At 41.3% G+C, this 23,448-nt stretch overlaps 1 protein-coding gene across 2 annotated transcripts in view; it reads right to left on the bottom strand.

The window, feature by feature from the left end:
- Positions 1-157: 157 nt before the first annotated feature.
- Positions 158-23,448, bottom strand: part of LOC137891440 (dolichyl-diphosphooligosaccharide--protein glycosyltransferase subunit STT3B) — a 60,534-nt gene continuing 37,243 nt past the window's right edge. For both annotated transcript variants that reach the window (XM_068736036.1, XM_068736037.1), the window contains exons 6-16: positions 18,561-18,659; positions 17,864-18,010; positions 13,438-13,486; positions 12,480-12,634; positions 10,604-10,815; positions 9,949-10,136; positions 5,725-5,896; positions 5,282-5,455; positions 4,734-4,847; positions 4,378-4,587; positions 158-2,909 (exon numbers count right to left, since the gene is read on the bottom strand). In XM_068736036.1, the coding sequence (XP_068592137.1) occupies positions 2,829-2,909; positions 4,378-4,587; positions 4,734-4,847; positions 5,282-5,455; positions 5,725-5,896; positions 9,949-10,136; positions 10,604-10,815; positions 12,480-12,634; positions 13,438-13,486; positions 17,864-18,010; positions 18,561-18,659 (1,601 nt within the window). In that variant the 3' untranslated portion in view covers positions 158-2,828. The remainder of the gene's footprint in view (positions 2,910-4,377; positions 4,588-4,733; positions 4,848-5,281; positions 5,456-5,724; positions 5,897-9,948; positions 10,137-10,603; positions 10,816-12,479; positions 12,635-13,437; positions 13,487-17,863; positions 18,011-18,560; positions 18,660-23,448) is intronic.

A 23,448-nucleotide genomic window follows, 5' to 3' on the forward strand; every position in this document is an offset into this window, starting at 1 on the left:
TGTGTGTACACTGAGGTGTGTTCAGCTCAAGGCTGGGTACACTGACTGTAGGTGTATAGAGTATGTCCTGTGGGGAAAGGTGCATATATATTTAAATGTATACGATAAGTAGATAACACATTGTGCATATGAGTTCAAAAAAACAAAAAAACAGGTGTTATTTCAACCTCTTTATTCAAAAAAAGGCATGTTTCATTCTCACACCTGCATCCAGATCATTACAATTGATGGAAGAAAATCAAAACCCCGACAGGATCCTTGCATTTTCCTGATAGGACGCTCCCGTCATGGCAGCCTCCATCGTCTATGTAATAAATACACTCACTGCCTCTGAGCTCTGGAAATCATACTACGTTGTTTCTTCTTTTTTCTGTTAAGGCCAATGCTGTTCCTCTCCACCTGGGTTTTGCGTTCCTCAGACAAAACCTCACAACAGAATCAAAGTTGTTTCTTGGGAACGAGAATAAAGAGGATTTAGAGGAAGCATTTGTTTCACAGAGGGAACAAATTACTTAACGTAACAGATCACTTGTGTTGTATGAAAAAAATATGCCACTGGCTGTATGACAGAGCTAAAAAAGTGTCAATTGAGCCAATTAGAAAGAAGCACCGGAGTGCGATGTTTAAACCCTCTGAAATCCCACGAAGCCTCCTGCTGACCACTCAGAGCACTTCGGAACTTTTTGGTCTAAATTGATGAAAGGGATTAAGCAGCGACAGTCTGGTATCCGCTTAACACAGTGGAAGACAACAAAAAGGGCAAACCAGGCCTTACTTTTGACTCAAAGACACCGGAGGATGCATGACGGACTGACGGAGGAACTGGCGCTGCTGCTTTCCATTCACGTTGTTTTTAAACTAGAAGAGTGCGGTTTAAATGCTGCCAGCTGCGAAAAAGTGTTTTAAATTGGAGCAAAATGAGTGTTAGACTTCAAATGTTTAGTTTTTTAATAATTACACAGGCAGACGTGACAGAAATCCCCCGTTAGGTTATGTTACTAGCAACAAAAAAAATAAAGCACCCTCAAGTAGTAGTGACTCCCAGGTGATTTACAGCTACACTCCCGTCACAGTGGTGCTCGATCTTACTCCAGTGCAATTCACCTTCCAGGCAAAGCAGGCAGTTCAGTAAACCTGCAGCCAGAGTGATCATTAAAAAAATGCACACACGTGCATTTCACTGCTTCACGTCTCAACAGTCCGTTTCTCACCCTGAAGCTCAGAAATGCACGTGCATGCACTCCCTGGTGAACGGTCCTATTCTGCTGGACTGTGGGAGCAACACGTTTCTCTCACTGATACAATGCAGACTCTGGGTTTGTGACAGGCTTCCCTAAAAGCATCATTAATAAAGATATGTTATTGTGTCGTACCAACTGAACCCCGACTCTCTCGTAGGTCTGACTTGGTCCTGAGTTTCAATGCGGGTCCACATTGTACGAGTGATACGGATAACAATAACACACACTAATTAAATGATTGTTCTGGTTTGGTACAACTCGACCAGTTCAGATAATATTCTACTCGTTTTAGTCATTGCTGAGATCTGGGAGCACGGTGACGTCACGACAACAAAGTCTGAGAGGAACACAAGCGTTTCATCAAAGAGATGTATGACGTCTTTAGTCTGCCGTGTTACACACAGATAGTGAGGAGGCGTTAAAGAAGTGAGCGTTTATGAGGCATGAATGATCCCAGGAATTAAGCCATCCTGTTCATCCTGTACATTATGGGAATTGTGGGATCCAGTGTTTCTGGAGCTTGACCCAAGCTAAAACTACAAGTCAAGGTATCTCTGAGACCTCTGCTGCTCAATTTATGGACAAGTTTGTTTTTAAATCGGTCTCTTGTGAGTACCCCGACTATGATGAGCTGCTGGAGCAACCCTTTAATTAGAAGAAGAAAAAAAAACTACGGCAAGTACAGTAAATTAAAGTTGAATCAGGCAGTAAGTCTCTGAACTGGGATGAATACCCATGTTTCTTGGGTTTCTGGTGTTCAGAGGGTCTCAGCAGTTAACTCGCAAAATAAAATGGACCAAGTTGCAATAAATGGTAATTGTCCTTTAAAGAGTGCTGTGCAGTCTTGTTCTAAAATAATGTGAACCTTCAGCGCAGCAGAGTAAAGTTGTAGGACGAGTGATGGCTTCTCCTTGTTGGCACATATGTGTACATGCATGCTCCTGTTAATGATGGAGAGGTTAAAGGAAATGGAACACATGAGAGAAAAAAAAAAGAAAAAAAAAAGGAAGCAGGTTGGTACATTGAATATCTATGAAGAATCGAATAAAGTCCATTCCAATCATCCTAAAGTCTCTTTGCTTCAGTCTGAGCAGGTGTTCAGCGCTGGCTCGGGGACTCGTGTAGGACCGTGGTCTGGTTTTCTGTAGGCTCCCCTACAGGGTGTTGTTTCTATCTCAATGATGCAATGCACAGAGCAGTCCCAAACTGAGGCCCTGCATTAAGGACAGTTGATCTCTCTCTGTCTCCGAGCACATTCAAGTACAAAAAAGAAAAGCGGGTCAAAGGTCACAATTCCTCGTGTGGGTGGATCTGGGACGAGCCAACATCTCACCTTGACCCCGCTAATCAGGTCAAAGGTCAGCTGGGGGTTGGACACATTCTCTTAGGCGGTGGTAACATTTCCAGCCTGGACCGCCGGGTTGAGGGAGTCCGGAGAACCTCTGGTGTTCCTTGTTCATCTCAATCAGTGGGTTTAATGTTGCTGCTTGTTTTTTTTTGTTGAAAGTTTTTTTTTTGGTGTGTTTTAAGATTTTTTTTCTCCTCTCCCGTCCCACAGTGTGTGCCCCTCGGTCGGTGGCGGACTTTCTATAAAGATTTCTTGGTCAGTTTCTTGCCCTTCTTGAGGGAGAGCTTGTTCTTGATGTAGCCCCGCTTCCTCTTGGCGGTCTGCAGAGGAGACAGTGAGTAAAGGAAAGAAGAAATCAAGGCTCACTTTCACTCTCTTCAGTCACCACTTCAGTTTCAGAGGGAAAATTTATTTTCTGCTAAACTAGATTAACCCTTTTGTTTTCTTTTTTTTGAAAGAGAAGTAAAAGTTATTTTTTTTATACCCACTCGTTTAAAAATGAACTTTCGTCTGTAGTTAAAGTTTTCGGAAAAAGGTTGGATTTTCTGCATCTGTCAAAAGCCTTTCAAGAGTTGTTTGACCACTGAGAGCCACCGTACGTGCAAACGTCATCATGCATAATTGCATCTGCTAGGCTGATTCACATCACTTCCCTGCACAAAGCGCTTTACGACAAACAATGTAACAAATGAACTGTTTTCTACCGACACCCATACTACCTTAGATGTGCAGCTTTAGCTGGCAAGGAAATATATACACAATAAAAATTTTTAACCATGAACCTAAATTAATCGTATGAATAAAACATGATTCACATGTGAAACCCACCTTCAAAGAAAGTATAGAAATAAAGGCTAATGTGAGTCTAATGTCACCCCTTCATAATTTTATCCTATTAGACATTTGTGCGAAATTGTCATAATTACTATGTGAATTCTTGAGTTATTGTAAAAAAAAAAAAAAAAAATGTTCAAAGTAAATGAATACATATTAAATGAAACAAAATTGTTGTCACTGTCTATTCATATTCATCAACATAAATCCCATTAGTACATGACTGTATCACAATTATTGTTAAACCTGTGTAAGATAAGCATGTCGTTTGTTTTCATGGATGGCCAAAAGTACATGTTTCCAAAGGAATTGTGGGGCGGAATTATCTCCTTTCCTTTGGTAAAGAAAAGTCCTGCGTCCTGAAGGAGCTAAGAAAGGAAGCATTGAAGCACCTTTCCTTAGCATTTAAAGGATTCGAACAGCTCTCATCATGGCGGTCACTTAGATATTTCCGGTCATTTTACTCGGTGAGGAACCTTCCTATGCAGAAAGGACTTTTGGACGGCAGCACAAGTCGACGTTTGTGTCAGATTTGAAGACAAACGGACGGGACGGACAACCCAAAAACATACAGAAAATAAAAGCTGTGTAGAAAAACAATGTGAAAAGATCTCTTGGCCTTTTTTTACACTCTGAAGATGGATCCAAGCTTCACCTTGTTAGTTTCTTGTCTACAATCAAGTTACACAAAAGGTGCGAGGCTTTGATATCGAGGTAAACAAATAAACAAGCTTTGGGAGGGCTCGGGAAATAGCGTGGTAAAAATGAAAATTCCTTTTGCCTCAGTTCAGAGCTTATCATCTAATCATATCTGAATAATGTGTTTGTTTACATCCAAAACACAGTGCATGCAGTTGTAACCCTCAAGTTAAATCTAATTGAGTGTGTTTTTGTGTGGAAACAACTTCTGTTAGTCTGGACTGGGTCCGGTGGTTGTAGAGGATCCCTGCTTACCTTTTTGGAGGTGTACTTCTGCTTGGTAGTGTCGGCGCCCCGCAGCTTGTGCTCCACTCGGTCCCTGTTCTCCTGCTTTTTCACCTTATAGATCCTGACCAGCCAGTGCTCCGAGGTGAAGGCTTCCTCCAAGTGCTTCAGCTTTATGTCCTTGTTGCCGATCTCGGCGTTGCGCGTCCGGTCGAAGCCCGGCGGCGTCCGGAAATCCAGCTGAACAGAGACAAAGACCAGATGAAGTTGTTTGTGTCCAAATCCTATTTGAAACTAGTTCTATGTCTTTTGCGATCAATTATCGCGTCAGTTATGGAAGCATACGCTGCAGTGCAGAAAGATACGTGTTATTGATGGCGACGTACCTGCATTTCTCCAAAGCGGTAGTAAGACATTTTGTACATAAGGCAGTTGAGTAGCGTCGGGGAACCAGCTTTGTCCACTCTGAACTCTCCCTGCGGTGTAAAGTAGTCACTCTCCTGGAGTTGAGAGGCAACAGAGAGACAGATGGAGGGAGAAAAATAAGTGAACTCTCACTCTCTCACACACACACACACACACACACACACACACACACACACACACACACACACACACACACACACACACACACACACACACACACACACACACACACACACACACACTTTGATCTGTGATTTTTATTTGATTTCGCACCCAAACAACTCCACCCACAGATCCTTGATTTCCCGCAGCACTTCCCTCCCTCAGAGAGAGAGAGCATCAAACATTAATATGAATTGCACTTCATCCACCGTCTCTGCGATAAATATTTAACAGCTGCAGAGCGCTGTCCTTCTCTTACGTTACCCACTAAAAACACAGAGCTACAGTCTGTGTGTGTGTGTGTGTGTGTGTGTGTGTGTGTGTGTGTGAGTGATGCCTCTCTCACCCTGATGTCCCTGGGATGCTCCCCCTCAGCGATGCGCACCATCCACAGGAACTTGTTGATGTCGTCGCCCGAGTAGCCGATCACCCCGCCGAAGATGATCAGGATATAGTCGACGTCCAGCGACCTCATGATCTCGTAGGCTGCAGTCTCGTTGGATGACATGGCTTTGCCCACCTGAGAGGGACAGTTTTTTACGATTGGCATTTAACAGAGGTCACTTGTAAAACTAGGTGAATATTGAATGGGCCACTCCGTTAATTTTACACAACAAGATCAGTGTAGTGAAGGTCTTGATACAACGTTATGTCCACTTGGTGGTGCAATACACTAAAGGCATACAATCAATCAACAATCTTTAATCAAAGTTTGCTTTTATCAAACCTGTTTATTATGACAGAAATCAAATGTAATGGATAGCAATAAAAAGGCACAGCGGCTCTCACCAGCGCTATGTGACTGTTGTTCCACGTGTTGTTGTCCACCAGCGTGGTTCTGTTCGCCATGCCCGCTATCTGGTAGCCGTAGTCCCACCAGGACATCACTCTGACATGCTCGTCCGTGTTCTGCCTCAGCCAGTAGTAGGCCTCCCTGAAGTCGTCAAGGATGTTACGAGAGCTGGTGGAGAAAGTTATGGACGGGTAGGTAGAGGATAAGTCACAATTATGTATATTTGTACATTGGCTATATGATTTTACTAAAGTAAAACCCCTTAATGAAACTGGTTATCACTGTGCCTTAAAGCAGGGGTTCTTAACCTTTTTGACCTTGGGGCCCAACTTTTCAAGTACAAAGTGGCCCAGGGCCCATTCAAATATTAACACTGTATTGATTTAACTAATTGATCTCATTCTTGGTTTGATTTGTATTCAATAACTAAATCAAAGTCACTTACAGTTTAACATGCAAAAACCTTGTCAAATACAGTAAATGACATGATACATTGTGATCATCACATTTATTTATCATGTGTATGTAAACAGGAATGAGAGACTACCTGTCTGAAAAATGTTTAAGCCCGAAAGCATTTAAACTGCACTGCTGAAAACCCTTCTAGTTGAAACGTCGGACTATGGTGTCTGTAGCTGAAAGTTGAAGAAGTTTAACAGGATTTGAAGATGTTCTCCATAAATATCCCTTTGAAAAAAACTTGCAAAAAGCTTAATAATTCAAAAAGTTTAAAGATTACAAATATGAAAAGTTATATCACCCCTCTCCTGAAAGAGCTGAACATTTTGATATTCGAACAAATTCTGTGGCTTAAATGTCAGCAGTAGTGATATTTGTAGTAGTAGTAGTAGTAGTAGTAGTAGAAGTATTTTTAGTAGTAGAAGTATTTTAGTAGTAGAAGTATTAGTAGCATTAGAATAAGTACTAGTAGTAGCAGTCGTGATATTTGTTGTAGTAGTAGTAATATTAGAAGTTGTAGTTGTAGTAGAAGTATTATTAGTAGTAGAAGTAATTAGAAGAAGTAGTATAAGTAGTAGTATCAGTAGCCGTAGTAATAGCCGTAGTAGTGGTCGTAGTATTTAATATAACAGTAGTAGTAGTAGTAGTAGTAGTAGTAGTAGTAGTAGTAGTAGTAGTAATAGTAATGGTAGTATTTTAAGTAATAGCAGTAGCAGTAGTACTAGTAGCAATCGTACTAATAGCTGTAGTAGTATTAGTACTGGTAGTAGCATGAAAAGCAGTAGTAGTAGTAGCAGAGAGAGAGCCAGAGGGAGAGAGGGAGAGACATAAAGAAAGACAGAGGGAGAGACACAGATAGACAGGAAGACAGAGATAGAGAGACTGAGTGAATGAGTGTGAGAGAGTGAGAAAGGCAGACAGAGAGTTAGATGGACTGAGTGAGTGAGACAGACAGTTATATGTACTGAGTAAGTTAGTGAGACAGACAATTATATGAACTGAGTGAGTGAGTGAGACAGGCAGACAGACGGTCATCTGGATTGAGTGAGTGGGAGAGAGAGACAGGCAGACCGAAAGTTAGATGGACTGAGTGTGTGGGAGAGAGAGACAGGCAGACAGTCAGATGGACTGAGTGTGTGGGAGAGAGAGACAGGCAGGACAGACAGATATATGGACTTAGTGAGTGAATGAGAAGAGCAGACAGACAGATATATGGACTGAGTGATTGGGAGAGACAGACAGACAGACAGACAGACAGACAGACAGAGAGAGAGCGTGTGTGTCACTGGTTGCCATGGTGAGGACGCACCCGTTGGAGAGTCTGTGAGTGTGTGTTTATAAACATCAGTAATTAGCTGAATTAAGAACACCTGCCTGCCTGCAGCCATTTCAAGGAGAAAAACCTGGGAAACACCTGTTAAACAAAACCCCCATAGCTATAGCCCCTATTGCTCCAATATTTATACTGGAGCGCAAGGATGATTTGAAGAACAGATCATGCGAAAATTGTATCTGTAGAGTAAAAAAAAGTGGCTTCAATGGCGATTTACAAATGTGGTACGGTTGTCTGTGCAAGACTTTTTTGAAGTACGTTTTAACATTGGGGTCTATGGAGCAGAAAGTTGGTTTTCCTCTCAATTAAAGGCTTTTGTGCCAAATGTGTAAATCTGTGGGATTCCACACAAAATTGCTACAGTTCAAAAGGTGTAAAAGATATCAAAATGATTATAACATACAATCATTGATCAGGGTTTTCTCAACATTTGAAAGTTTAAATGGTGTCTCTAGCTGAAAGTATGAGGAAGTAGAAGGATCTGAAAGTTGAACAAGTTTAAGAGGATTTAAAAATATTCTCCATAGACATCCCATTCAAAAAATAAGTTGCAAAAAGCTTAATAATTCAAAAAGTTGAAAGATTAGAAATATGAAGAGATATAGCACTCATGAGCTGAAAGAGCTGAACATTTAAATATTTGAACGGTTTCTGTAGCTTAAGAAATGTGGAAGGTATTAAGTGCCAAAATACATATGGAAGAAATAGTCGGAGTAAAGAATAGGATAACAATACTTGGAATGCTGAATCAGCATTCCAACAATAAAGAATAGGATAACAATACTTGGAATGCTGAATCAACAGTACACACACTGGGCTCTCGGCTCTGCCTCATTACCTCCGTTCACAAAGCCAAACTTAATGAAGTCAGGATTGTAAATTTAGACTTTTGGGGGGGTTTGGCACCACTTTCGTCTTAATTTTTTTGTTTTAAATTAGTGCTGGGCAACACTTACATTTTTTAATCGCGATTAATCTCATGATTTTCTGCGATTAAACGCATTGTTATGCGCAAAATTCAATAATGAATTCAAAAGTAGTGTATTGCTTATTTTTATTTTAAAAGTACTGCTATATGAACAAAAGTGCAATATCATTTGGTTTGCACACTTTAAACAAATCAGGTTCTTTTTAACAGCAGTATTCCCTTTACACAGTAGTAGTTAAAATACAGTTATAATGATTCTGATAATAGATATTCAGCCAGTGTTCACAACTTTATTTTCATGTGTAATAGATATAATTTGAAATATACACCTTGAAAACTGCAAACTTATCTACTTTGTTTATGTTTGTTAAATTCTCAGTAGTGATAATTAAATATGTTTATTATACATATTACAAACAAAAAAACGTACGTGCTTATATGTTTATTTAAAAACACGACAATATGTGTTTTGATATTGTCATATTTGATCAATTTGGGGGCGGGGGAGCAGGAAGAGACGTCACACAAACAGCAGTTCATCGCTCGCTGCCGGTTCTTGTGTAATTGTCGGCGTTATTTAATTAATGCGTCCTTAACTTGCCCAGCCCTATTTTAAATACTTCTCCATAACTTTCGCTACAGGCTAGCGGCTAGCTGAGTGTCTTCTTCTGCTTATTAGAGCTTGTTAAACAACTGACTGACGCATTACCGCCACCAAGTGGTGGGAAGCTATATTGTAACTGAGCGTCTCATGGATAACAGTAATATCTCTGGTGTCTTCAATTGATAACCTACGTGGTCCCGCGGCCCACAGGTGCAAAACTGAAAGTTTTTTGCGGCCCACCAGGTGGCGATTGGGCCGCGGCCCCATGGTTAAGAATCACTGCCTTAAAGGGTCAGTTCACCAAAATTACAAAAAATGCATTCACCTGACCTCCAATAGTACCTATCCAAGCAGATAGTTTGTTTCGTGTGAAATTGTCTTATGATATCCATTTCTGACATTTCTGCCACCACCCCAGCAATATGCAGACAGATCAGTTTGATGGGGGTCGATTATATTTACTACATTATGCTACAGTATTTCCTGTGACGTCTATTGAGAGGAGTGTCAGTGTGGATCAGCTGTAACGGAAAGGTTTGGAAAAGATCAAGACAGACTCTCCGTCTACAGCGTGAATGAAATAGCTTAAACCAACAGGGAGAAAGATGCAGAACCATCTGTACAGTACTGCAAGAGACTATGTCTTCAGTAGAAAGTATGAATAGTGATGACAACAAGGTCTGAGGGTTACTGGGAACACAGCTTCTGGAAAGATGTGACTGTTGAATTTTACAATGTCATTTCTTCATCACTGTGATAGTAAACAAAAACAACACAGTAATAGACTGAAGGCAGAAATGTCAGAGGAGGATTTAGTATCTCAAAACCTACATCACCATGGCTGGTAAATTGTTCTATACACATACATATTAACATATCTACAGTTTTATTCTCACCCATCGTGGTTGTATGACGCCAGGACCACACTGGGGCTGGAGTAGGCGTTGCTGGTGACCCAGGTGCAGTGGACAGCAAACATCATGAGCAGCATCAGCATCAGCATGGTGACTATGGACTTGATGTTGGGGCCCAGGCCCTCCTCGGCCTTCTCCTGCTCCGACACGTGTTTGCGCACCTTACCGGCCTGCAGGGGGACGGCAGAGCAGAGCACACGCCCACGGGACACCATGTGTAAAGGTTACTTCAACACTAACAAGATGGGAGCTCTGTCGATTTGAGCTTAGGACATATCCGGTGATAATATTTGGCAGACTGCTGTAGCTGTTATATGGTGTCCAGGCGACAACCTCCGGTTCTGCCGAGTGAAGCCAATGATTGTATATAAGAAGTGGACTTAGTTATCTTGACGTCATCCATTGGTTTGTGAGCTGCTGTTTGGAAGCCTAACCCAAACATAGGAAAACAAAATGCACTTTGTCCTGTGTTGTTGGTAGCTGCTAAGCTTTGAGGAAAATGGAAAGCGATCCTGTTGTCTCTGGGACAGCGACACCAACAATAAAATTTTTCAGCATCACGGCTTCTACAGTAACACAAACATCAATCTACAGTACGGCAACGCATCCAAACATCAGGACATTGCACAAGGCCGACCTTGTCGTAGAGGTTGCCGGCGTTCTTCCTGTCGTCCTCGTCGCTGCTGTCCTCGGCGGGCGGGCTCTGCCTCTTCATGTCGTCTCCCAAGTAGTGCTCGAACACACTGGAGAAAGCCACCGCTGACAGCATACACACCACTGGGGTCAGAGTCAGCATCAGGCGCACCATCACACCGGCAAAGTAAACGGCGCTGATGGCATACAGGGCCACTGGTGGGAGGAAAAAGGAGAGGGGGGTGGGAGAGAAAGAAAGAAAGAAAGCGAAAGAGAGGATGTTACGAACCAAGCTTGGCGAGTTTGATCTCATTTTAAATACAACTTGACTTACTTAATTTACTTTCATTTAATGCTGTCAAGTTGTATTACGGGTACACTGCCTCCCTGCTCTGCTGTCTGACAGCAACCTAAAATTCATGCATGCCTTTTCCCCGTGTATGCCGCCGCTTCGGGTCGATCTCACTGGCATGTGAAAGCAGGCTCAAAGCAGAAAATGTTCCGGCAGAGAGAAAAGTACATATAATCAAAACTCTGACCCAGATGGCTGCTACTCTCTAGTCTGTCACTTTTTTTTCCTACTTGATTGTAGAGTTATTCGATGCCGATACACTCACAGGAATGTTTCCATTTAAATTGTTTTGGGAAATCATTCTGATTTTCCAACAACTACTTTTTGTCACGGCCCAACTGAATTAATTTTTGAGGGCAATATAGATACTAAAAGGGAGACATCTTAGGTTTAAAATAAACTTGTCGTTATCTTGATAAGAGACAACAGCACAAACAACAATATATACGAATGTGGCCTTTTAACTTTTTTTAAATATGCCAAAAAGGGCTCAGATAGATAATTGATAACTACATTTACTGCTTGAACCATGAATATATTTCACGTCTCTGCAGGGGTGTTTGTGCTGCTTCAGGTCTACGCCTTCCTGCACTGTGTATAAGAAGTGGACGTAGTCATCGTGACGGCACCCTTTGGTTTGTGGTCTGCCGGAGATTTCCCCGTCGCCATCTTGGATTACGGCCGTCACCATGTTGTTTTTTGCAACCAATGAACTGAAATTACCATATTTGTAATGAGGTATGGCTTAGAGACACCGTATACGGCTCTGGTAGCGGCAGCGACCTGTCAATCACAGTAAGCCCACCCTAAAGCATACCCTGCTTTATGGTCTATTTGACTCTAAATGGATCATCATCCCAACCTTGAAAACAAGTGACGGTTAAAATGAAGCATTTTCGCAAACCTTAAGACTTTGTTTGAACCCTGATAACAGGAAATGCTAATCAATCAATAGATTCATATTTGTAATAATTATCTGTAATTCTCAAGCTCACCTTAAAAGATACATTGATTGCTTTCATGTTTCTTCTGAAAACATGTTTCTTTTAGAATTTAGACAGACATAAATACCGGTGCTTCTTATGTTTTTGCCTTTATTGTTTCTCTTCTTTATAATCTCAAGTCCCATGAGCCAACCCTCTGGAACTCTGTACAGTTGCTACAGTGCTCACAACGGTAATGCTGTCTTTTGATAGAACGACAAAGACCAGGATCAGTTCCATCTGCAGTACGGTTTGCAAGGTCAAGAATGAACTTTCATGATCAAATATATAATATACAGCAATGTTATTAAATTTACAATGTTACAATGTCACTTTTATTGATAGTGATGGTACTCTAAAGTTCATTATCTCCACCACAATAACTCCATCAAACACTCAACAAATGCTGCCTTATATATCCAATCCTCTCATGCTGGATCACATTATGATTGTATTTAAAGGACAACGGTGAACAATATAAGTTCCGTGACCTTTGCCAATAACGGTTCTAAATTTAAAGACAAAGTGCTCATTCCAGCTCTTACCGAAGACGCGTTCGTCGTTGATGTTCTTAATGCAGAACCAGAGGCCTGCTGGGAAGGTGCAGACGAGGATGTGAAGGTCGAAGAAGAAGGACACCCAGGTGGTGGGCTGGTGCTCAGAGACTGATGCTATGATGGGTATGTGGATCTTAGCATAGCTATGGATAAAGTGGAAGACAGACAAAAGTCAGACACCATAGAAACAGTACGGTAAAGGCAAAGGAGGAGGTCTTTATAACAACAGTATAGCTATGTGAATGTATCATTAGTGTAAAACAACCCTCGTCTTTAAGATAAATAATATAATGTTCGTTATATTCCACTTTTTCTAAAATGAACCCCTCTCATTTAAAGTAGGATAGAAATCAAGTTTGGCCGATGTCCGTTATCTTGGGTCTGATCACCACCTCATTACTTTTACTGCACTGCAGCAAAACTTAACTCCCTTTAAAAAAAAATACTTGTGCACCCAACACACAAATATATGCTCACATGCACTCAGTGAGAGTTTTAGGGTTTTACAGCTGATGCTGCAGTCTGACTTTTCTTTAAGTCAAGATGGGAGAACAGAGCATTTTCCAATAATATATTTCATTATTTTATGATGGGGCTGACCATGAGAATATTTAGTGCAGTACTCTTGGTGTACTTGGTATGCAATTGATTTGTGTTTAAAATAATTAAAAGGTAGAAATAGGTCGCAACTTTCTAAATCATTATCCCGAGCATGTGTTGATTAAACGGGTGGACTAAATCAAAAGCTGGACTTAAGTTGGAATAAATCAACCAGCAGACAAGCTGGAAAAAAATCTTTGAAGAAACTCACTTTCTGTCTCGTACAGTTTAACAGATTTATAAGCAAACGTGCTACCATGCATGATTCAAATCTAATTATCATCCGCTCTGCTCTAAGGTTCTTTGTCCTGTGCAAAACTACAAGACGTCAGCTGGGAGAACTTACCCAGTATCCCAGAGGGAGTAGAAACGTCCACTCCACGGAGCGATGTACCCTGAGGGCGAACACGAACACGAACACACACACACACACACACACACACACACGGTTAGAATACACTCACAAGTCCATCTAAACCAGTGATTCTCAACTGGTGGGACCCGTTTTCAGTGGGTCGCAGACCTTTGAAAAAATAAAAAAAATAAATAAAAAATCTTGTGCTTTTATTTTGAAGGGGATTTTTTATGCAGCAGAGTTATTCACACTCCTTAATTAAGCCCTAAGCCTATTTGTAGGCCTCTCCTCGAAAATTGCATACCCATAGTAAAGAGAGTGTATTTCGTCTAAATATAAGGTGTATTTTAATAGTTTTGGTATTTTAGAAAGCTAACACTTGTGAGATTTGTTCAGATTTGTAAATATCAGTATATATGTTACTGGTTAAGAGTACATTAAGATGGAACACAGCACAAATTGAAATTCTTTATCTCCGATTAAGATATATTTTTTTTAATGTTGTAGTTGTAAGCTCAAACTTCTCCCAGATCATAGCCCAATAGGTTGAGAGTCTCTCTGCACAATTTTTTCTTTGATAAAGTGAAGCATTCAAGAGCTAGAGAGGTTTGAGTGCAGAGATTTCAGCCAAGGTCAACCAAAATGTAATTTTGTTCCAGCTGTTCCATTGCAATTGTATATAGTATATAATTATATATGTCACTTCTTTTATGACTAATAGTGTTCAATCTATCCACATGCAGCAGTTTGGCATCATTTAGAGAGCCTGGATCCTCTCTGAGCCTGTTTATGTCTGTCATCCATGGGATTTTCTCATCTGGCTTCCAGTCCATGTCTCCTAGCTCAGCCTATGGTTGGTTGATTTCCGTCAATGGACCCTCCTTAGAAGCGTCTGAGTCCTGGCTATTGAACAGACCCATCATGATTTTGATTGACAGAAGCGTTAGCCAGTGGGGAGTAAAACCGTGGCGCGTCGCCTGAAACGTGCATAAAGATTCGGCGAAAATAAAATCCCTTCCCCTACGGTGCCTAGTTAGACAGACCCTTGTTTCTACACGGGGACATTTCAGAGACGCACCGGAAACACGTAGAAATATTGTTGATGAAATTAAGCGGAGATTTACAGCAGAACAACGAAAAGGTAAGGAGCTGTGGATGATTTTGAAGGATATTGCGCATTGTGCTTCTGGTGTTTGTTTGCTCACAGCCTTGTGATGGTTTACGGGAGACGTTCTGATGGTAGTTCTGGAATCTGTGTCAAATGTTCTTGCTTTTTGCTATCTCGGTTGTCTATGCTAAACCGCTAAGCTTTGTGATACTAACTCGGAGAAGAGCGAGTTATGGCTAGAAATATGTGATATTGTGATAAATCTTTTATTTGCGTATAATAGTTGTGTAGAATGGTGTTTGGCGTTTGTAAAAATGTCTTAGATTGTTTGTTTTACCCAGATTTTTTATTTTATTTTGGTATATAACATATTCATAAATTGTACATATGCATAAATTGACTTTTTTCGACGGTAAATGCTACAGCGGACCCGAATTTGGGTCCGTCGGGCTTAAACAAGTATTTGGCGTTAATGCCTTGTAATGCTAATACACACCCGCCATTTCACAGTATAGAAAAACACCCACAAAGTTTGTTTTCATGCTAATTGAGTGAAACGCAAGTACGACACAGACTACATGAGATATGGATTTTCTTACATTGAGGACAAAAGAGGACAAAAACCTCAGTGTGTTTTGTGCAGTGAGGTTCTGGCACAAAAAAGCATGAAGCCTTCAAAACTGAAGCGGCATTTGTTGGATCAATCCGCAGCGGATAAACAAAAAACTATACCTCTGTCAAATGACACTATAAGTAGGTGAATTGAAGACATGTCGGATGACATCAAACAACAGACCACAGCTCAAATTAAGGCAAGTGGTCATTTTGCATTACAAATGGACGAATCTACAGACATAAACAAATCAGTTTTACTGGTTTACATGAAACGTGTGGGACGGGGACTGACGGGAACAATTTCTCTGCACAAGAGAGCTCCCTACTACTACGACTGCAGAGGACATTTTCAGCTCAGGTTCAAACTGCACCATCTTTTCATTAAATACATTTGAGAAGTTGAACATTTGGGTCGCGGCTTGTCATTAAGGGGTCATGGTGGATCCCGCAGCCAGACCAGTTGAGAACCACTGATCTAAACAAACAGGTGTCTAACCGCCGGCCCACACACAGCGGTCTGTGTACTCTGTCGGGCATCAGGGGGAACGTGCAATTGGCCGTGCAACATTCCTCCTGCATGTATCGATCACATGACGACTCTCTAACAGACGTGATGAGCCGTAATGAGCTCTCTCCGGCGGCCGGCCTACTGTCAATGCAGCACGGCGTGTGCAATGATGAATCAGCACTTGCAGGTGGTCCTAAAACACACACGGATAATACATGTATGATCTTGGCTTCTTAAAGGCCCATCTTAAAAGGATAAGCCTGCTGATGTTCCTACTGTCAGCACACTTTGTGTGTGTGTGTGTGTGTGTGTGTGTGTGTGTGTGTGTGTGTGTGTGTGTGTGTGTGTGTGTGTGTGTGTGTGTGTGTGTGTGTGTGTGTGTGTGTGTGTGTGTGTGTGTGTCAAAGCCTGATACATCACCTCTGTGACATGGGGCTGCTTTGTTGTCCGCAAACTATTAAAACCACATCAGTGAGCCACATTGTTGCACTAGCCGACATGTTCCTTCATTACTGTAACCAAGTGGAACTGACGGGGAAAAACGATTGGGTCCGCCGTACCGGTTATGGGGTGCACGGGCCCTGATTAGGTGAAAAGATGCACCTGCTGGCAAATCGTGTTCTTTCTCTTTCTCGCCACCGTCACAAGCGGTGTGCCGAGAGCCCGTTCTTTGTCTCCGCCGCCACGAGCGGGTGTGCCGAGAGTCCGTCCACTTTCTCTCTCGCAACAAGCGGAGACGTAGTGTGGGGCGCATTATAAGGTTGCGTCGGGAGCTCAGTGTCTGGGAGGCATCCTGTACAGAGGGGACGGCGTGTGTTTGGGGGATGGCTGGTTTCAGGTATATAATAAATAATATACTAATAAAGTTTGCTATTTTCATAACAACGCTGCCTCTTGCATGTATATGCCTTCACGGTGTTTGAACCGGGTCTCTGTGGCAACGGGGTGCTACATTACCATGAACACACACTGTAGTTTATCTCAACTCAATCTCACATACATCTTCCTGCTGCCTGAAATGTTCACTAATCCACTGCTGAAAATAGTCCCCAAAAAATACACTTATTCAACAAACTTAGGATAACTTATGAAAAAAAAAACTACAGTGCCCAGATGTTTTAGGAAATTGCTGGGAGTATTGATTGTAGCTCATCAGTATAATGCAGGCCTATTATCTCCGATAGCTTTTTTTTGTGAATGGTTCAATGTCTGTTTAAAACCATAGCTCCAACCAATCAGAACAACTGTTACTCCACTTTTCTCTCCACAACTCAGACTTTTCATAAGCAATCTTTAACAGAACCTTGCTTCCCAATTATCACTCATCAATATGCAACCCCTCAGTCTTAGAATGAAGTCTTAAAAGAATGGCGTATCAGACTGTCTTAAAAGAACTCTGTTTGTGTGCGTGCGTGTACTTTGCATATCTCAAGAGCCGTTCATCTGACAACGAGGATGTGCACTGTCCGAATTTGGTGCACGCAACGCGTTCAATAATAATAGACTTTGAATAAACGAGCGAACAGCCTCCGTGCAGCATCAGTGGACTGCTCTGGTTTTGTCAAAGCCAGCGACCAATATGCCTGCCTGGAAATGATTCATGTGTTTAGTGTATTTCACTGGTGTTTTCTGACCACGAGTAGCAGCGACTTGGGTGTGCTTTTCCCCCATGACCAACAGTGTATTTCACTGGTATTTTCTGACCACGGGTAGCAGCGACGGGTTTGTGGTGCAACTATGTCATGGCAGGTGTGCTGCTTAGGAACCAATGGGCCAAGCATCCGAACAGGCACGTTTTGAACGGGGACTGCACCTGTATGTAAAACGCTATGAAAATGGGCAACCCGAGCAGTAGTTTTTGAAGTAGAACCAGCCAGTCAATGTAAACAAAATCAAACAAACAAGATGAAATACAACACTGAGTAAAGCTGTTGTGTACACAGCATTGTTTCTTTTTTCCCTTTGCAACAAACTGAAAATGTAAATCCATATTAGTCATTACGTTTGCACGGCACATTCTCAGACTCTATTGAATGTGGAACCGGGGGACCAGTCAGCTTTACAGTGAGCACAGTGACGGTGTGGTGTGCATATCCAGCTCTGTATCGAGAACCGCTGGACAGAGAGAAATAGGAAAAAGCAAAAACTGTGGTTGCTTCACTTTCTGTGAGACGATGTTCACCGACCTGTATACGTCAGATAGATGACGAAGAGGAACACCACTCCGGCAGCCAGAGAGACTCCCAGGAAGAACAGGGTCTGGAACTCCTGTTTGGTTAGTCTGTTCTTCAGGTACTGCAGGAAGGCATAGACCTGAAGCAGCACAAACACCCCTGCAGAGACACCGCACAAAGACGACTTAAAATATATTCATAGTACAAGCAGTAAATATAGTTATCAGTTATCTATCTGAGCCCTTTTCAGAATATTTTCATTTTAGTTTCATAAAGAAAGGAGTATTTAACAACAATCAATGCCTTGGTATTGTGTATGTCCACATGATTTAAGGCTTTTCTGCTGGCAATATCTGAGTCTGCACTGAGTCCGCTTCGAGGGCTCATTGCATTTATGGATTGATATTAATATATATGTGATCTCCACTGGAAATTAAAAAAAAAGAAAGAAAAAAAGCATTGCTACTAGAAGGGACAGGTTCACATTTTTTCAAGTCAATCTTAAAACAACACTGCCATGCCTGTGTGTGCATTGAAAAGGTTTTTGGATGCTGTAAATGTTCCTCCTTTCTACTCTGGCCATACTGTGTTACAGGTTGAATGTAGTTTTTGCACTCGGCTCCATAAATTACGATTTAGTCCATAGACCTGCAGTAAAACACAAATCATTGGCACTTTCCACCCAGACCACAGGTTACTGGTTACTGACCTGCAGCGGCCATGTGTTCACTGGTCCTGATTGGCTGAAAGCCTACGAAGGGGATCTGCATGGACAAGACCAGGCCGATGATGTAGAAAGTGCTGTAGGCTGGAGGGAGAAAGAAGCAGTTAAAGACAAGCCACCACTTACTTATGGGACTGTCCCAATCCGACCCTAAAGATCGGTATCAGGGCCATTCGAGGCATCGATTCTATGTTTTTATGTCAGGTGTTTTTTTTCGCGACAACGCACAACAATGCAACGTCAACTCTCCCCTCAACGTCAAAAGTTGCTTCCTAAAATTCTCTGTGAGAAATTAATTCTTATAAATACTCCCAAAAGGCACTGCACAACAGTAATATTTTTCTGCAGAGCATGCATTGCCTCAAATTCACTCAGGCATATCAATGATGAGCAAAAACAAAATGTAAAAATTATCATAATTCTACAAAAGATAAAATAAGGAAGAGAACAATACACACATGCAGTGTTAGTGATTCTAAAACCCCTCCCCCCATTCACACAACCTCACAGACCTTGATGCAGTACACACGCAACAAAATGCATTCTGAGCCTAAATCAAGACTGACGGTCTAAGAGCAAACTTCAGACTTCAAACGTCAGAGTTCAAACGATTTGCACACTTTATAGTTGGCGGCACAACCAGACAACGGGCTCGCTGTGACACCTGAAAACTGTTTCAAAGGAGGAACACAAAGAAGGCTCTAGTAACAAAAGCCTCCAGACAAGCACAGCCAATGACATGACAAGGTTAGTTGTCTCGGACGAGCTGCAGAGTCTATTACATACAAGATACGTACAAAAATAGAACATTGCTATGTTTTTATTGACTCTAACCACCTGTGTGTCTACACGCCGTACTTACGGTGTTGGTAACAACTTGAAGCAGTCTGTAGGTCTGCACTGCTTCATTAAAGGGGTCATATCAAGCTCATTTACGGGTTCCTACTTGTACTTTTGGTTTCTACTAGAACATGTTCACATGCTTAATGATCAAAAAACACGTTTTTTTTCTCCTACAGTCTGTCTAAATATACTCACTCTTTGTCTGTAATGCCCCGTTTTAGCGCCTTTCTCTTAAAGACCCCCTCCTGAGGAAGCCCTGATTGGCTTACAAGAAAAATATGGTGCACTTTGCAAATGTATTTGTCAAGCGCGCGTGCATGCATGCGACATAGGAGTGGGAGGCAAATCTGATTGGCTTGTTGAAACACACGTTTCCTGATCTAGAGAGCCCCCCAAAAAAACTAACTGGGTTGTGTTATTTCGCAGTTTGTGGGTTGGTAGGCCCTCCAGATACCTAAATAGATGCACTAAAAGAGTGAGTTCTTCCACAACGTATCCTCTTTAAAACAACGAAAGTGACGACGGAGTTCCTGGTTCCTTTTCCCTCTGAAGGCCCAAACACACTGGTAGCGTTAAAGGACACACCTCATTGTGCATGGTGTGCGTTAATGATGCTCAATCGTGCAAGCATCAGATTTGAAATGCCAACACCACTGAGCCAGCAGTATTCTAGGAACAGGATGTTATATAGGAAACAGTCTTGTACATTACAGATACCCCTCAACACTTTTGTGTCACATTATTGATTTGATATCAAAATTTAAGTAGATCATGTTAAATTAGCACCACACAATCCACTAAATGGAAGATGTATCACTCTTTTGGAGTTGTTAGGACTAACAAAAACACTTCTTTAATAAAATATTGTCCTCTGAGGATTAATCCTAACCTATCTATTCCTTTAGCGCTCTCTAAACTGGGGCTGCAGCTGCAAAGATAAAAAAAAAATAAGGCTTTGATCGCTGGGTTCTCATTGACGCTCCAAAATCAAAACAAGGTCGGAGTAGAGGCGTCAAAGCAGTTTTACACGCACCGAATAGTCAACCATTTAAAACAACAGGTCTCTAGATGCTTTCAGTACGTTTGGGCCTCAAGCTGAAATTTTTCTCAAATTGTACAGTGAAGTGCTGGACCATGTTACCTTTAAATAACTAATGTGTTAAAGCAGAACATTAAAGGCAATTATCAATCCATGTTGAGCCAAGGGATGGACGATGTGGTCGTCACTGTGAAATAAGAGCAAAACTTTGTTCTTTGCAGTTCATCCGTAGCTATAAACTCACTAAAGGGAATCGTGTGTGGAGGAAAAAAATAAATAAAAAATCCACACCAATTTGTGTCTGGGCATAGTACCAAACCACAATTCTCTCCACTGCTGTCTTCACAAGTAGACGTGATTATTATTGGTACTACACCAAAAGGTGAATGTCTTTGTTGTCTTTGTGCTTGTTGAAAATAGCCTGCTGTTCTGTTGGAACAACACAGACTTTCATATGATTTTGTGTCTTGATTATCTCATTGCCTTGACACGTGTGGAGGGAACAGAGGGGGGAAATATTTAGCTCAAATTCTGCTCACCAGTCAGAACCTGCAGTCCTTCAGAAAGCCCCACAGACCAAACCGTTTTGTTACATTTAAAAGCAGCAGATCCAAGGTTCCTGTTGTTCTGCTGATGACATCATTATTAGGGATGCCGGAACGGGTTAGGGTTAGGCAGTGAATATTGTATTTGGTCGAGGTGCAGCTGATTCAAACTATTATCATGTTTCAGAAACTCTTAATTGGTTTTATGGGTAAATCTTTTTCTGCAAAATAACCTATAGTTCAGTGTGGCTTTGTGGCACAAGGCAGTAATACTGCCTGTGCCAAAGCACACTGACTGTAATCCTGTGGGCTTATTCAGTGTGGCTTTGTGGCACAAGGCAGTATTGCCTGTGCCAAAGCACACTGACTGTAATCCTGCGGGCTTATTCAGTGTGGCTTTGTGGCACAAGGCAGTAATACTGCCTGTGCCAAAGCACACTGACTGTAATCCTGCGGGCTTATTATTCAGTGTGGCTTTGTGGCACAAGGCAGTAATACTGCCTGTGCCAAAGCACACTGACTGTAATCCTGCGGGCTTATTGTTGGAATGCTGATTCAGCATTCCAAGTATTGTTCTTCGAATCTTTATTCTTCAACTATTTCTTCCGTACGTATTTTGGCACTTAATAACGTCCACATTTCTTAAGCTACAGAAACCGTTCAAATATGAAAATGTTCAGCTTTTTCAGGAGAGGGGTGCTATGTCTTTTTATGTTTCTAATCTTTCAACTTTTTTAATTATTAAGCATTTTGCAATTTTTTTTTGAATGGGATGTCTATGGAGAAACTTTTCAAATCCTCTTAAACTTGTTCAACTTTCAGATCATTCTACTTCCTCATACTTTCAGCTAGACACCATTTAAACTTTCAAATGTTGAGAAAACCCTGATCAATGATTGTATGTTATAATCATTTTTATATCTTTTATACTTTTTGAGCTGTAGCAATTTTGCTTTTATGTGTTTTTCAGTCCTTTTCTGCTTTTATAATGGGTGTGTATTGCGCAGCTTAGAGTGCGTGATGTCATCGCTAGAGTGAAGAGAAGCCTGAGATTTCTGTGAAAAAAATATTTGTCTTTTGCGACTGACTCCTCAATTTTCACTCTACATGCATAATTTTTGGATGGAAACGTAGCTAATCTTGTCCTTGTTGTAGACATATGACTATGGAATCTCACAGATTTACACATTTGGCACAAAAGCCTTTACTTGAGAGGAAAACCAACTTTCTCCTCAATAGACCCCAATGTTAAAACGTACTTCAAAAAAGTCTTGCACAGACAACCGTACCCCATTTCTAAATCGCCATTGAAGCCACTTTTTTTTACACTACAGACACAATTTTCGCATGATCTGTTCTTCAAGTCATCCTCCCTCTCGAGTATTCATTTTGGAGCAATAGGGGCTATGGTTATGGTGTTTTTTGGGTTTTGTTTGACAGGTGTTTTCCAGTTTTTTTCTCATGAAAAGGCGGCAGGCTCACAGGTGTTCGTGCTTGAGCTAATTACTGATGTTTATAAACACACAGACTCACAGACACAAGCCTCTCTATCTCTCTGTGTGTCTCTCTCTCTCTGCGTGTGTATCTCTCTCTCTCTGTGTGTCTCTCTATCTCTCTGTGTGTCTCTCTCTCTCTGCGTGTGTATCTCTCTCTCTGTGTGTCTCTCTATCTCTCTGTGTGTCTCTCTCTCTCTGCGTGTGTATCTCTTATACAGTCATTCAGGTATTAGAGACTTTTAGAGGACCCCCCCCCCACACACACACACACACCATTTTAAAGTACAAGCCCCACCGAATGAATTCCAACTGAAATGCTTTTGATGAAGCCTGTCATTTAATAACCTGTTTGTGTTTATCTAACATTATGATTCAGTCTCCTCTCCTCCTGTCTAACCCACCCAGCCCCACCCTTTCAAAATAAAAGCCCCATGGATTAACTGTATTTAAACATTAAGCTCAAAATGAGGCTTTTTTGTTGAAATAATTAATGTTCTTACTAATACTACGACAACTACTACTACTGCTGCTGCAAATATTTCTAGTATTACTACTACTGCTACTAATACTACTTCTACTACAACTTTTTACAACTTTTGCTGTTGCAACTATTACCATTACTACTACTGCTATTATTACTACCACTACTGCTAATACGACCAGTACTACTATTACTTATACTACAACTGCTACTACTACTACTACTACTGCTGCTGCTATTCATACTACTACCAGTACTAATACTACTACAGCTATTAGTATGAATGCTACTAGTATTTCTACTACTGCTATTACTGCTACTTCAAATACTGCCATTACTATTACTAATACTTCTTCTACTACTACTACTGTTATATTAAATACAACAACCACTGCTACAGCTATTACTACGACTACTTCTACTACTTCTTTGAATTACTAATACTTCTACGACTAATAATACTTCTATT

The sequence above is a fragment of the Cebidichthys violaceus genome, unplaced genomic scaffold (genome assembly GCF_023349555.1).
Source record: "Cebidichthys violaceus isolate CVI_PGR_0920_01 unplaced genomic scaffold, fCebVio1.0.p SCAF_7, whole genome shotgun sequence".
In the NCBI taxonomy this organism is placed as follows: Eukaryota; Metazoa; Chordata; class Actinopteri; order Perciformes; family Stichaeidae; genus Cebidichthys; species Cebidichthys violaceus.